The sequence below is a fragment of the Notothenia coriiceps genome, unplaced genomic scaffold (genome assembly GCF_000735185.1).
Source record: "Notothenia coriiceps isolate Sejong01 unplaced genomic scaffold, NC01 NC01_scaffold00012094, whole genome shotgun sequence".
Taxonomy (NCBI): domain Eukaryota; kingdom Metazoa; phylum Chordata; class Actinopteri; order Perciformes; family Nototheniidae; genus Notothenia; species Notothenia coriiceps.
Window position 1 is genome coordinate 70,583 of NW_011344795.1, and position 16,681 is coordinate 87,263.

General features: G+C 40.3%; 1 protein-coding gene across 1 annotated transcript in view; it reads right to left on the reverse strand.

Moving 5' to 3' along the window:
* LOC104947161 (potassium voltage-gated channel subfamily KQT member 4) overlaps positions 1-16,681 on the reverse strand; it is a 41,333-nt gene that overhangs the window by 24,482 nt on the left and 170 nt on the right. The window contains exon 2 of the mRNA XM_010773122.1: positions 15,442-15,463. Within this exon, the coding sequence (XP_010771424.1) occupies positions 15,442-15,463 (22 nt within the window). The remainder of the gene's footprint in view (positions 1-15,441; positions 15,464-16,681) is intronic.

Genomic DNA, 16,681 nt, shown 5'->3' on the forward strand with positions numbered 1-16,681 from the left:
TTCGGCGTCACGGCAGACCGCTCTGTGGCTTGGGTCGGCTTTGGTCGGTCTTTGTGTGTGGTGCATCGACCGACCTCAAACACACACACGAGTGGTGGCTGAGGTGTCGGAGCGGCCGCTAGGCGTTGGCAGAGTCCCGCCTGTCCCTGATGCTGCCTCGACAGTCGACTCCGGGGGGGGGGGGGGGGCAGGAGCTCCATCGAGCCGTTTAGGACAGAGGGTGAATACACATACTATACAGAGATGCTGTATGAGAAACCAATGTGATTTTGGAAAATTGCACAATATAAATCTATTTTAGTATACCTCAACAATGGAATTATGATCAGTACAAATGGCCATGACATGGGACCTTTACAATATGCTTTGTTTACTCTCTGAGTGATTAACCAACAGAGAAAAACAAAACTGCAAACAAGCAAGATGGGATTTGTTGATCCATAACGCAACACAAGCACAGCAAGCCAAGTCATACACTGTATGAATATACATTAGTTGTAGCTGAATATGTACTTACTTTTATTGGTTTCATGCCAACTGCACTTAAGCGCTTTAACCCTTTGAACCCTACAAGCCCCGAGGGGGTAGGAATGAGATGTTTACTTTAAAAGAAAACAGCCCAAATTACACCAATTATCATACCAGAAAAACAGAAGAAATTATAATTTTTTTTAAAAGAAATTATTATCTGACTGGAAGATTTTCCAATTTCCAACGGTCTATGAAGGAATCATTTGTGACGAAAGTCAGGAAAAGTAAAAAAAACTCAAGTTTATAACAACTGGCACAACTGGGAAGCTATGAATGACTTGGCTGAGACCTAAAGTCACATGACGAAAACGAAGAGAAACTCTGAATGAACTGTGAGCTGTTTACAAGGAGGATGTTGTGAATAGTTCAATGTTTAAAGCATGTGTAGCTCCAAGTTTATCCCTAATCTTAGTATCTTAAGAGTACTGAAGTATTTTACTTTGGCCAGTGAAGTTTTAAGCAGCATGTCTGAAAAGTTTACTGTACTGTCTGATGACAAGTACTGTACCACTTCTTTCACAGGAAGACAAAAAAAGACTGCCCCGCACGCAAGTTATGGCCACTTCAGCATAATAACTACTCGTTTATAAAACACAACATAAATTCTGTTAAATTGTGTTTCATGTTCGAGGCCCTTTTATGTGACTATAAACAAAGGAGAAGTCTTCACTGGAAGAAGAGACGAGAGGGAGATGAGCAACATTATTTTCTCTTCTGTCCAACATCTCTTTTAATTTCCAAAACTATAATTACCTACTTTTATAGTTTATAGATCATTTTTCACATGCAGTTATTACATCCTTAAGAGTTTGAAGTCAAGAATAATAATATTAATAAAGAGACTGCATATGTTGAAAAATCGTTTGAAGGAACAGGTTACAAACTGCCTTAAGTAAACTCAGGATGATACATTAAGTTTAACTTCAAAGTAAAAACATTTATGTTTGAAATAGTGTGCTGCTGACAAGAAAAATGTTGCCACTTATGTAGCAACCGCCACACTATGTCCCACTTAACCAGTGGAAAAAGTTATTGTTAGATGTTTCAGAGGAACTGTCGACAGCACGATTAAAAGTACGAACAGTACTACCAGACAGCAGAGAGGTGGAATTTGTTTTCAGATAAGGTTAGGATATTACACCCATTTCGTACTATCATTATGTGTCAATCATTGTATGTCTTTATTTTTAATTTTATCCAGGGTGTTTCCTGGTTTTCATCCCTTTCATTTTGTGAGAATAAAACAAGGGAAGGGGTGAACAAAAAATAAAGATAACTGAGGGCAGGCTGGTGCAAAACACTTGGGCTAATTAGGGAACAAATTAAATAAATGTTTTTCTTAAAGGTGGGGTAGGTAATTTTGGACAAACCAGCTTGAGTGCGCTAGAATTTGAAAATACACAGCCGGAAAAAATCTGCCACTTCCTTACAGAGCCCCTCCTCCAACACACACGAACGTCGAACGTGCACATGACCAATGAGGGCACGAGATACATTTGTGCACAGATGGAAGGCTGACAGGCAGGTAGGCCATCCAGTTATTTTAGCCGGGCCGGCTAAAATAATTGGTCGTACGTTTTACAGTACTACGGCTTCCACAGATGACATTTTTTAATGGATTTTTTGTCAAAGCACTTATTCATCGCTATCGGGATGTTAAGAGCATTCCATGGAATATAACAAAAAGTGTATCTCGAGCCGGTTTCTCAAACGTACCTACCCCACCTTTAACATTCCTCTAAACGTCACAGTACATTTATTAATCAGGCCCTCTTATTAGGGTCAAGAGATACCTCTAAACACAACAGAACCAGAATTCAAGAAACAATATAAGTCAGCAAGGATATAACAAAAATAAGAATTAATAATAAAGCTTTAAAAGGTAAGCTAATGGCAGCTAATATATCATTCTGTATAAGTAGGTTCTGTTGTATACAACTTTAAATTACTTTATAGTTAAGTCAGAATATAGCTGGTCAATAGTGGCTGATTAACTTTTACTGCAGCTCAGATAGCAGAACCAAAGCACCCATACAATAACTGTGGTCTAATCATTATTGTATGACAACATGTTAGGTAAAGAGAGTAGTGATTTGCACACAAACACAAAGCAGCACTGCACTCTGTGCCATGTGAATATCCATCAGTGATCAGGATTAGCAGGTGGCAGCTGCTGGTCCAGCTGGTGTAGATGTCAGAGCACAAAGTTAGAACACTTGTTCGACACCAAACTAATGCTCAAGGTCTCGCACAATGGTGCCCTTTCTCTCCGATTAGTAATGCGATCAACTGGTCTCTCATCAGGCCAGGGTGTTTGAAATGAAATGCATTTTAGGCGCTCACATTGGAAAGCTGCTTAAAACTGGTGCAAGTCAGAAAACAAAAAAGCAGTCGGCAGTTGCTGCGGAGAAACAAACAGAAATTGGACGTTATTTAATATTGTATTTATGATTATTGATTCCATTGACACAGTACCACAGAAAATCTAAAAGGGACAGAGATAGTAAGAAGTGCATTTAGCAGAAGTGGAAAAGATAAGAACGACACATTTCTTCTCTGACTCAAACCCTGAGGGCCAATTTAGGTATTGGCAACTTGCCAATATCTTACTGCAAAAGCAAAACTTATACACAACCAATAGAGGTTGATACGGTCAATCTGAAAAGCCTTAATTCAAACTTATTTTGTCCTTCTCTAAAACCGCGTATAAAAGGAGTGTTATACAAAAACATGTGCGAGGAGAAAGTGAACGAGCAACTTCTGAAAATGTTATTTCGTATTATTTGGCCATACACAGCTTTTAGATGGTGAGATGTAGATCTTTGACAGCTAGAAAGACACTATAAACTGACCCCCCTCTAAACTACTATGTACTGTATTTCCACAGTGCAGTGATGCATGCACTGTTTGTGCATCAGTCAAGGCAGAGTTAAATTACAAAAACACAATCAGACTATCTGCATACAACGCATTTTAGTCATTCATCAACTGAGTATCATGCTGACTAAACTTCCTGTCATTTTCCCCTCGATTTAACGCTGTGTGTATTTCCATAGCAGATTAGTTGGGGCAACATCTCAGGTGGTTTCTTTTCATTGACTTGTGCTTTATGACAGGAAACAAGTCACAGCACAGAGATCCTGATTGACAGCTTGGCTTTTTTTACACGACGCACTGCAACATTTCTGTATAAAAATAAGTCAAGTAAGCAACTCTGCATTTACCTGAATGTAATGCTATCACTTACATACAGTAACACTAAGATACTGCAGTGAGTAACTGCCAACACGGTTAACCATATTTGTTTATGCAGTCATTTTTAATCACAATGTAGAATTTTACTGGGTGTTGTGTGGCAAACCACTCCAACCTCATCTCATTCAGACCTCAAGCCACAGGCAGGCCTCAAATCCCAATAACTCTGAAACTCACATACGGCTGCCAAATACTATTTACATCATCTATGTTGAAGCCCTTAAACCAAGCATCTGAGAGTGTCCTGTGTTGCTTAAAGAGACACTGAGAACATACCAAAGACTACTGATGATGAGAACTATGGTATTTACAGCACTTAGGTACAGTACTAAGGCTGGTCATTCAATATTGGGTATTATTACTGTTATACCTATTGTTACTCAAGCAGCGCCTCCGGGTCAAATAGTAAAACCAATGCCTCAAAAAGCGTTTTCTCTAATATCCAGCAGGACAAGACTCCACTGGTTGTCTATGAGAAATACCTTGATTAATCATCTCAGAAAATGTTTTCCTGATAATTTCTTTGGCCGCAAAGTCTTCTTAAAAACAGTATGATGTCCACCTCGTAAACAATGTCCCATTTAGAGTAAAATAGACCATAACGCAGGGTACGCAGTAATGTGGGGCTTACTTGTGGTATCTCTCAGCACTATGCCCACTGGTTGCTACCAACATTTACTACAGTATTTGTGAATGGAAATCAACAATCGTTCTTCATGACCTGGGAACGTCTGCCAAGATTACTGTACAAATTAACAAACGCATTAATAAATAAATACATAAATGAAAATGATGAGGAGACATTCAGGCAAATGCAAGATGCATGTCCAGAGGGAGTCATATTTCTGCTGAGGGCAGACTTTCCCCCCAGTCCCACCAGCCCTCCCTCTTTTCAGGGAAATGTCAATTAAAAGAAAAGCATCAGTCGAAATCCCCAAAATCAGCAAGGTTGGTCTCATGGGGACATAAGGGAGAAATGTGCTTAATCCTGAGTGCTTCACTGACATACCTCAACAAAAATATGATATGATATTGAAAATAAAGATATCTGGAAATCATATTAAGGATTTGGAGACAAGAGAATGTAAATATCAGCATTAACATTGCAGCATGGCCAGGCCCGAGACAATACAAAAAACAAAGAAGAGCTGTTTAACGTAAAAGCCTGTCTCATCATACGTATTAAAGTTATGTTAAGTTACAGATGCATCTCATGTGTAGCAATTCAAAGAGGCCGAGAGACAGCTGCTCAAGAGGTTAACTGTAAGGCTGTCTGCATTAGTAATTGATCCAAAAAAAAATACTTGTAGAAAGAATGCATCCTCTGCTATATAAACAGAATATCTGACTTTCCTCCAAACGCTGACCCAGCGTAATTTGTCTCATGGACACTGTGGAGAATCAGGGAAAATGCAAGCACAGTGAAACAGAAAAAGATAGAAAGAAAGAAAGAGTAGCCTACACATAACTCTTCATAATATAATTATCATTCATTCACATCCTTTGAACAGTATCTACCCCTGAAACTTTAACCGATCACACACCAGGAGCCTCTGCATGATGACAATCAGACAACAAATACATGTACAGCAGCCTATACAGGGCATCCAGATTGCTTTTAATGGAAGCTAGGCTGGGTGCTTTTACGGCTGTTTTCCTGTAAGCATACATAAGTGAAAAAGGAGATCTCACATTACTTTGACTGGACTGTGAAAATATTTTAGTGAGATCTAACCAGTGCTAATAAACAAATAGGATATTGTGCATTGCTGCATTACACAGTGTGTGTTTAAGAGGCTTGCACTCTCCGCTCCATGGCAGTCAGCGTGCCTGCCGCTGGAAGCTGGACTGTGGGAGAGTGCACCTTTGATTCAATCACCACTGGATGATAAAGCAGCTCTCAGTTACACACAACAGAAGAGGCGCAGGGAGAGGAGAGGGCGACGAAAAAGACTGAGAGGGAAGTTGCAGAGAAAAATATGAAACTGAGGTGGAAACATGTGAAGACAGATGGTTGAGGATTCAAAAAGAAAGAAAGAAGGATGCCATTGAAAGGGTAATCTAGAGGAACAGGAAGGAAGCAGCAGATGAAGGCTGACGTCTGACGCAAAGTGAAAGTGGCCCTGGGGTCAAGTCACTTAACTTGTACATTTACGTGGATGTGTGGCGCCAGCCCTGGTCAATGAGACCCTGACGACGGCTTTAGGAAATTGACCCGTAGTCTGTGCACACGCCGCAGTTGCACAAACACTCAACAACAAAAAAACATGGACACAGTCGAATTATTGAACACACACTTCCAGTGACACCTTCCAAAAGGACATTCAAAACAAATAGACCTGCTTAAACAAACGCACAAAAGAAAAGCTCAATTAGAACATTAGATTTAGGCATATATGCTTTATCTAAACTATGTTTAATGTCACCTTGAACATTCAGCACTTCAAACATTTAGGCCTACTGTGTTTACAAAAGTGCAACACATACACAACGCTAACAGCAGCTAACAAATAACAAAGAGAGGAAGTATCGAGCCTTGTCCGGAGAGGAGTAAAGTGTCGAAAGCAGAGAAATAAAAGGGAGGGAGAGGAGAAAGAGAGGAGAAAGGTGGAAACAGTAGAAAGATATTAATAGCATTTCCCTTTCCTTAAATAGCGACTGCAGGCAAAATGTGCGCAGATAGCTGCAGAGCAAATCACAGCACGGCTCGGAACATGCCAGTCTCCCCGCCCGTTAGTTACCCACACCTCCCTCTTCTTGTTCTGGGACAGCAAACTTTTCAACGTAGGGACAAAACCCCAACACACAAACAAATAACCGATGAAAAGTGCTTTTTCACGAGTAAAGAAGCTGAGTGAGCATTTCAGAAAGAGAGAAAGGAAGGGAGAGAAAACCTGACATAAGTGTGTTGTGTAAAAACGACAGGAATGTGTTTGTTTTCCTCTGAATGCCACAAACTTCAGGAATATTACATGACTAGATTAATTATTTACATAACTGAGAGAAACCGTGTTGTGTCACAAAGGTGCAGCCTTGGCAGTTTGCATCACAAACAGCACCAGCGGACACTTTATTTGCTTTATTACATACAGACTTTTCACACGCCACCAAAGTGCCACACTACTACTGTTGAGCCAGATGATCTCTCTCACACACACACACACACACACACACACACACACACACACACACACACACACACACACACACACACACACACACACACACACACACACACACACACACACACACACACACACACACACACACACACAATTATGCAGCAGGTCATTGTTGCTCGAGACACATGCCATCCAATTTTGCATCAGTATTCTCATTCATTGTAAGAAAGAATGTATGACGCTGTGATTCTGTGCAAATATGAGGTTTAGATGGTTAGAGACTGAGTAAATATGTAAACTGTAGCCACATATCTAACCACTAAATTGAGTCATATAAAAGTATATCCACACAGGGAGGATAAATCCATGATGCGAGAAAAGTCAAGGGCTGGATTAATAATTATTATTATTATACACAATTTCTTTGGTGATTGGTGTTGCCCTGGCCTGGTGGGGATATCATATGGGTGCAGTTTATTACATCAGGACAATTAGGTGTGAGATTTTCCACATAAATTAAGAAAAATGAAAGCAATTAAAGAAAAAGAGACGGGGAAAGTGAAGCAGTGTGATTTATTTGCACAATATGTACATCAGTTTCCACTAAGCTGGAAGAAATGGTGACAATCGTAAAGACCTAAATGAGCTTATAATCAGGCGTAAGCACGGACCCACACACACAAGCATACACACAAACAAGCACAAACGCACAACCTCCCACTACAGCCCAAAACACGCCAATACAGATGCACTCCATTGTTTCTGAAGCTTTTTTTATTCCCTGTTCTTTGCTACTTATGGACATTCTGTCATTGAACAGTACAGAGCTCGGAGGTGCGACCGGGGTGGAAGTGCTGAGAGAGCTCTGACATTTAGCTGTGGTATTGTTAGCACCAGCTAGCCAATTAGAACAGAGTCTACAGAGCCTTTAGTACGAGTGTGGGACGCTACTTCACACACCAGTGTGCTTGTATAATGCTGACATTTCACCATTGAACCAGAGAGTGAGCTCACCTTCTCACAGCTTGGATCAGCAGGGCTGGAGGTTGGGGAAGGGTCTTTTGTTGAAACCAAATGGGAAGCAGAGACAACTCTTGGTGCTTTTGATTCAAACGTGTTATCTCTATCGACGTATTTTGCACTTATTTAAAAGGTTGAACTCAAAGACATACCAGCAGGCTAAATCATGTGACTTGCAGGAGCTCTATTAGTAGTGAAACCCCCCATGACTCAAAACACACATAGACCCTACACAGCGTTACCCTACTCCTTGAGCGGGGGTTCGTCTGAACTTCAGGCAAATCATCATTACTCTGTGACAGGTCTAATCTTGTTACCACGGCAGCAGGGATCTACAGTGATGGATTACAGAAGGTCAGGGGCATCTCTTGAGGATTGAGAAACAACAAAAGGAAAGTGGTGACTGTTACTGTTGAACCTGGGTTAATGGATTTGGGATCAGCAGTTTGAGGCACAGGGTGTGAGAAAGTGAGCCGGTCACCACCACAACCCCGGTGGTCAACGGATCTCGAGGAAGAGCTGACAGGATTTACAATTATGTCAAGGAAACCGTTAATAATACAGAGGGTTAGAAGGTATTCAAAGTATGGTGTGAAAAAAACATCTATGAACCAATCTGTATAGTGTAATGATGTCCTGTAAAAAATGAAAAAAGACTGATAAATATTGGATGTATGATGCAGATACTGCCTCGAAGGTCTATTATTTGAAAAAATTATGTTAAGTATATTGTTCAGAGTTAAGTATTTGAGGGTTAATAAAATTCATATTTGTGACACTATTTCAAAATCTCTATAATTAAGCCCCTTACTTTCTTCGTTTGTTTTTAGACATTTGATAGAGAATAATTATGAACTGAACACTGCATTCACATTGCGCATGTCCCAGAGACCCAGAGCACTGTGGAAACAGTGTTCAAGTATTAAAGTGAATATCTGCTGATATATTAGCTAGGCAGTTTATCAGTCAGTTAGTGAATCCAAACTAATACAAGTCACACATTAACACAAACTAACTAACCATTCAAGGCAGTGGTAGACTTTTGTATTGTGCAGGTAAAATTACTGATTTTTGTCAGAGGAGCCTGGTGGCTTCAAAGAGAACATACAGTAGATAACAGCTTTGGTTCCCTGTTTGAAAGTGCTTTCTGCAAGGTAAAGCGATTGAGGGTAGATGAAGTGCACTATATAACATGGCTTCCTATGGCAAAAATCATAATCAAGATTATTTTGTTATTTTGAGATCATTCATCAACTTTGGAATTAGCAAGAACATTTCTCATATTTGTAAGATGCATCGATCTGGTGGACTTTGAGAGCAGAGAGGGATAGCTCTATGAAGAACTTAGTTCTCTAGTAAACAATCATAAACTCATTGGTTGTATAGATATGAAAGGTGATGACAAGGCAGAAAAGTCACCCCTTCATAGCATGGTAGAGGATATGGGGTCTGTGTTTTAAGGCGGGTCGGTATGGGGGCTTGATGCTGCCGCAGACTCCTTTCACTAAGAACAGTCCGCCAAAGAAGCGACCCCACGACCCTAAAGCTGGTGTTCCTTCTTTGATGGTGAACCGTCAGTCGGTATGGGACAGATAAGCAGTAGCTACAGTGGTGGAGACTTCTCTTCTAAAGGACCCGTAGTCTGCCCCGTTATCTGTCCGTTAACGTTATCTCTGCTGTGATTAAGTCAAACACTGGTACCAGGGTCACATCACATGAAGGGGCTGCACTGTGTTACTCCTCAATCCAGTGTGAGCGCTGCTATCCCTCCCTGTCAGACTAAATGTTTGAGTGTCTGTCTCTGTGTCTTTGTGTAACTGTCAGTATCTTTATGTTATGTGTAATTTTGAGAAAGAGTCCAGAGCCATGTTTCAAAAGCTTATATCATCTTCCAGTGAAGCCCTACCAACACCACCACTTTCCACACAAACATACCACACCCACGTCGCGACTTTGCTATTTTTCACAATAACTTTTGGAGCTGCATTATTGCCACAAACTAATCTTGTTACAACTGAGAATTCTAGGTTGGGCAGCTTGTGTTTTTAACTACTTGTACAAAACACAATATCTAATCTAAGAGGGGGCAAAAGAGCACAGCTTACATTTTTGTGTAAGCTAAAGGGTGCTGCTCCTCATGCACTACTGCATCTGTTACAGTTCACAGCAACGTTTTTATTGAATGCAAACTGCACCATTTTATCCTTCTTTTGGCCCTTGTTTTCTAACTGAATATAGCACAAGAAGTATGTTTTAATGCTTGGACTTGGCCTTTTATTTGCCTACAGTTTGGTTCATAAATATCTCATCTATGTGGAGTGTGGTGTTATTTTTTCCCCCTATGACACACATCCCTTGCGGCCAAACAAAAACATGAAGCAGGATAAAGAGCATTCATTAAGGTTACACAAGTCCCTCCTTTATTTTGCTGGACTGGATACTCAAAACATAAGTCAGTGCCTCCCACACAAGACTGCAGACATCAACATTCACTTTTAGGATCTTTTCATCACAACAAACTGATTATGTGGAGTTTCTGACTAACTAAAGTTGAATATTGATTAATGTCCATTAGTTTACTGTTTATTTAGTTCGTTTTTTAATATTAAGTCTTGTACTGTGTCATATGTCCTTGTTAGTTTTCATTATATTTAGTCTAGCTCGTCCTGTTTTTTTCAATGACTCAAGGTCTGGGCATTTTAGTCTTATCTGAATCAAAGAAAACCGTAACTGTTGTAATAGAGTTTTATTCAATAAATTAAATGTTTGGTCTTTTTTTAGTCATCAGATTTTATTTAACAAAGCAGTCGATCTAGTCCAGCCAAAGAGTGACCATGGTTTCCTTTTAACAAAGCCCTGTTGCTGTCATTTAACCTTAAGAAAGTAAGTTATGGAGTCATCCTGACTGTAGTCCTGATATGGCAGCACAGCACAGGACAGGACACAGAACAGCTGCATTGAAGAGAAATAAAACAGTCTTTGATTTTTTGTCTTCTGTTTTATGTCAACGAAAATAAAATGAGATTTCGATAAAGCTTTTTTTGTCTTCTTTTTCATCAACACTACTGCGTGTTGTTAGAGTTACAGTGAGTGTTTGATTATGTCACTACAGTCATGTCAATGTCCTGTCTTATTCACGGTCGAACATATTAAGCCACAATTTTTACTCTTACATGTTTCCTTTAGTAAACCCATTTCCTAATTCCCACCCTAACTTCTCTCCTTTTCCGACCCTTGTCTCCTCTCCTTCATCTCCTCTGTTATTTTGATGTATCTGAAGCAGAGCCAAATCAGAGTGTACCACTTGTGGGCCTCTCAGTCACACCCTCTCCACTCTTTAACTTCTTAGAACCAATTAAGTGACAGGCTATAGGCGTAGAAGAGATAATACTCTTCTGAATTATTCATCCCACCTAACCCCCTCTACCCCATGTTCCTGTTCTTTCTGACTTTGTCCAGACCGCTAACATCTTCTTCTCTTCTTACTATTCCCAATTGTCAATCCTGTCTCTCACTTGCCTCTCCCTTAGACTAGGTACTTTCTTAAAATCAGGGTATTACTGAGACACATTCAATTCTACAAAAAGTTAAAAAACCTTGTATTGTATAGAGATCTCTGAGAAAATGACCCAATGTATGAATTTATGTATTACCACAGAAAACATTGTCCTGACAAGTTTGTGGTCCACATGTCGCTACCTTGATTGATGAGTCGCTATCACATGTCAGCTTTCTGAAACTGCATTCTAATTCAGCGGTTAATTGTTTACACTAAGACAAAACACTACATGGTCTGGCCAAAATCCCAAATGATTGATTTGGAAGCCCTATAAAGTAGCAGAGAGAGAGAAAAAGAGAGGGATTCATATTAACACAAGAAGTCAGTAGGTATCAGACATCGACATGGATAATGAGAAAATGGTGGGCAAGAGACACGAAGAGCTGGTTGAATAATGTATTGGACAGACGAGGGGACAGTGAGACGAAGAGAGCCAGAATGGAAAAGAGAGGGAGAGATGAGGTATCGTCTGTGAGGTCTCATCACACACTTGCTGACATTTCTTTAATCTCAGGGCCAAGAGAAGTCCAACCGACACACACAAAAGCACACGCAAACACACCCGTACAAACACACTCACATGTTGTGTGCATGGTAAACAATGATGCTGGCAAGTAAGAACATATTTACTGTGTTTGTTTGTGTGTGTGTGTGTGTGTGTGTGTGTGTGTGTGTGTGTGTGTGTGTGTGTGTGTGTGTGTGTGTTTTATTGCAAAGGGAGAAAAGTATGAAAGAAAAATCGGACAGGACTCCGGTGAAGAGAAGGAAGTTTGATGTGGCAAAACAGTGTTGTACATGTTTACGCTAAAAGAAAACATATTTTGAAATCATGAAACATTTGTATCATCAATAACCCTTCATCATAAGAAATCTTTCTTGTAAACTGTGGATGAAGTAATGTAAAGTGTGGCCAGAGCAGCAACAGAAGCTGAAGTAGATGTAGAAGACTTTGGAGATAGGGTAAGATGACCTTTGAACAAAGTTTCTCCCCCTCCTCCTCTCCTAGAGACGCCTGTTGACTTCATGTACTTGTAGTGTGCAATCAAAAGATAGAAAGAGGAGGATTAAAAAGAGAAACAGAAGGAAAAACCGACAAAGAGATGCAGCTGGAACAAAAAAGTGTAGTAAGTTCTAATGGAAATAGACTGAGGAAAGAGTGCAGAAAGGCAAAAAACACTAAACACTAAAAGGAACTGAAACAGTAACCATCGCACAGGAATAGGATATTACACTGCGCTCGAGTGATGTGATAAGCGTTTATGGCAGGAGGGGACCGAACGCAGTGAAAAATAGTCTCACAAGAGTGGCGGGCAGTCTGCGTAATTAAGGCCTCGTCGTTAACATTTGATTATTGTTATGCTCAGCCCACAATGCAATTGGCAAGGCTTTAACACACAGCGACAATCTCCATAAACCTACACATGGATGAATGCACACACATTTTGCAACAGTGCAGACGCCAATCAAGACCTTTTCCTGACAGCATGCACACTCAGCCACATGAGCAATGACACACACAGACACACGCGTATATACACACACATTGCAAAGCGCTTTCTGCAGGCCAGGCAGACCTTATAAATACGGTCCCACATTGTGATTTTGTTTGAGCTCTGTCTCCATGGTGCTGCTTCCTCACATGTTTATAGTGACTGCCGTTATAAATTAAAATGATCTTAACAACACTTAAGATGGGCCTTGCATGCGGGTGCAGCCAGGCAGGGACAACAGGAGAAAGACACAGAGACCTGGGCTATCCCGGGATCTAGACAGACAAGAGACAGACAACGAGCAGAGAGAGCAGGAAGAAGATGGAAATAGAGAGAAAATCTTGGTTTGCTCCAAACTGTAAGTTAGATTTAAAGCAGCTCTTGACAAAGGTATCCTAAAAACCTGAGGATGTCAGGGGTAGTTTTTGTGTGCCTCTGCAACCATGCACATTTGCCTGCACTGTCATGCAGCCTTCTCACCATGAAAACTATATGCACAGCGCTCACGTGCCAGATGGGGTAAAGTTACGAATACGTGCTCCGAGAATAAATCTCAAAACAGAAAAATACAGGTTGATGTACAAAAGTGTTTGAGACCTAAACCCACCACATACAGATGATGATCATCTTTGACTTTTATATAGCTTGGAGCTTATAACGAACTTTAAACATGCATCTTATAGCTCTAGATTTAAAACGTATAGGTATATTAGCCCTTTGTATGTATATGTGGCAAGTCAATGAGCAGGACTTATTTATGACAATATTGGATTTGTATGATTCGTCAGATGTTTTTTTGCTGAACTGGTAAAAAAAACAGACAAACAATTTCTCAATTGATTTTCCATAAAGTTCATAATTCCTCAGTTTGCAGCATATGATATCTGATATGAAATACCATACACCCTGGTAGAGAATTTCATCCATACTATCCATCACTCTTTCTGGTGAACATGTTGCTATACACCTACTTGAACCTGATATGGTCTATGGAGCCTTCTTTACAGCATTACCTTTTGATTATATTTAGATTTCTATCTCTGTCTTGCCTCAGTAGCTAAACTCATCATCTTTTAATTTATGATAACTAATGATGCCACAGAGTAGTTGTCAGATGGAGCATTGAAGGCCTTAATAGGGAGCAAGCTTTACCACATTTAGATTAACTATCAAGTTCATTCCTTATCAGCACTTAGCTACAGTTAGCTTCCACATTATTCAGCATCTGTAATCGGCGGGCTGCAGGTGCAACCACCCATTAGGGTCAGGCTGTGTGCTGTTGAGAGATAATGGCAAGGCTAAAGCTATTGATTTATTTCTGCCTGTGGTTATGGTCTACACAGACGTTGGCTACACACACCTTCCTAAGCACTTTATCACTCTAACTCATCCTGAACACCTTGACACAAAAACAACCTTCTTACATCTTTCATTCAACTCCTGCAATGTATAAATTACTTTTTGTAAAATCCAAAAGCCTGACTCTCCTCATTAGATTGACTTTATCAAATGTTATATAACGTCACTTTAGAAGCAGCCCTGCACATTCTGGCTCCGTATAGGATTACTTTTTTCTATGTGTGAGTATAAACAGTGCATGAGAAAAATAGTCTTGATACCTCTTGAAAATAAAAGTAAAAGCCGTGGACCATCGCAACTGCATGTGGGAAAACCATCCCTAATGTTGTGTGGATACTGTTGGGATGGTAACTGTACAAAAGTTGACAGTGTGGCCAAGCTGAGGACAGTTATCTGCCTTTGTATACAGACGTCTTTAATAGAGGTGTACTCACTGACGGGGCAACCATGCAACATTTACAGAGAGTGACGTTAGAGAGCAGCCTTCCCATGGCTTGTGACACAACACACTTCCAGTCAAGAGTCAGACTTCACTGGAATTGGCGTCCTAATTGTCCTGTTTCACCCAACAGCTGGGTTGCAGGGTTTTGACAGTCCAGTGTAACGTTGATTTAAAGTGCACCTATCATGCTATTTTTAGGCAATAGCATAGGTTTCAGATATATACAAATATATAAAAAACATGTCTATGAAGTGTTTTGCTCAAAATACCAAACAGATCACCCATTCTAGCCATGCCTCATATCCCTCTATTTCACTTCCTATTTAAAAAGTGCTTTTTATGTATAAAGCTTTAAAAGAAGAAAAACATTTATAGAAAAGAGGGGCGGAGTTTATGCTTGCTCATGCGGGAGATTATACCGGCAGATACTGCCGTGATGAAACGCCATATCATGGATTATCAAGGATTATTTCTGAAACAGTATGGAGCCCAAAGGCTTTCTCTCTTGCCGGTTATACCACAACAAGGTGAGTTCCTTTTTATTTCCTGCTTCTTCACACACATGCTCTGTGCAGTACAGGTTAGCTCTGAGTGTTAGCAATGCTAGTGTAAACACCGACCATATTACGTCCAAAACAGTCGGGCATTTTTTCTGATAGCAACCTTTCTGATAGTGCTGTGGGTCCGCCGCCAATATGACGTCATATCGGCCATAAATCTGGATCAGCTCCGTTGTACCCCCGTTTCTAGAGATTTGGGTACGGAGGAAAAGAGAGAGGGTTTTATTTTCTGATGCTGAGTGATTTCCCTGACACACCGGGGACACATATGTATATAAAAGACATCAAAAAGTGCATTTTGCATGATAGGTACCCTTTAAAGTAGGCCAGCGTGAGACTCAAAGCGACTTTACCGCAAAGTAAAATGAGAAAGCTCCCAGAACAGCCAGGCAGAGAGGTGTTGGGTGAAATTTTGCAGCGGAAATAGATGGAAGGAAATGTTGATCAATCAATACAATTATGGAGAAAACTAATTGTGAATAAGGACCACGCATTTAGAAAAGAGTTGTTTGTTATGTTAAAAACACAAGAGTACATGATCTATTGCAGCACAAATGTTTGTATTAGTTTCTAATTGCTATCCTCAAAAGTAATGTTATCCAACCTCATCATCATCACTGTATACACAGAAATGTGTCAGCAGCTAGGAAACACGTGTAGTTTAAACAATATAGTCTCATGAGAACTCACTGAGGATACACTGGCAAAACTCCCAGAAAATTTACAAAATCCCCCACCTGAGGTATTTTGTTTAAATGTATGACTGCTACAAGAAAATGACACAAAAATCTGTCAGTATTTGCGGCCCCTGTAGTGCTTCTACTTGAGCAGTCTCGCCACCTCTGCAGAAATTCGCAGATGCTATATATTGCAGAGAGACAGAGAGATGTAATAATAAGATATACAGTGTAAGGGAGACTGCCTCTGGATTTTCCTGGCTCTGAAAGCAGATCTGGACTGTCTTGACAATTAAAAATAAACTCTTGGCATTTCCCTTTGACCCTCCTCACTAAAATGCTACAGTATTCCTGGCCCGCCTCCACCACAATAACATTACATAAACACAGATTACGGCAGATTAGCAGGTGTCAACATCCCTCCTGATCAACCATCTGCAGGAAAATGAAACTGGACGATCGTCTGTGGCTCAAGGTCTCGGTTGAGCATGTGTGTTTTTTTAGACAGAATTTCCCCTTCAGCCTTTTTACATCTGCACTGTCAAGTAGTCAAACAACAGTAGTTTTTTTTCCCATCTATTGAAAAGTGTCTGTGTGGATATGTGTGTTTGCAGGTCATGTTCCCTGGTGAAAGTGAGCAAAGAGCAGGGCTGGATATTGGGGGGG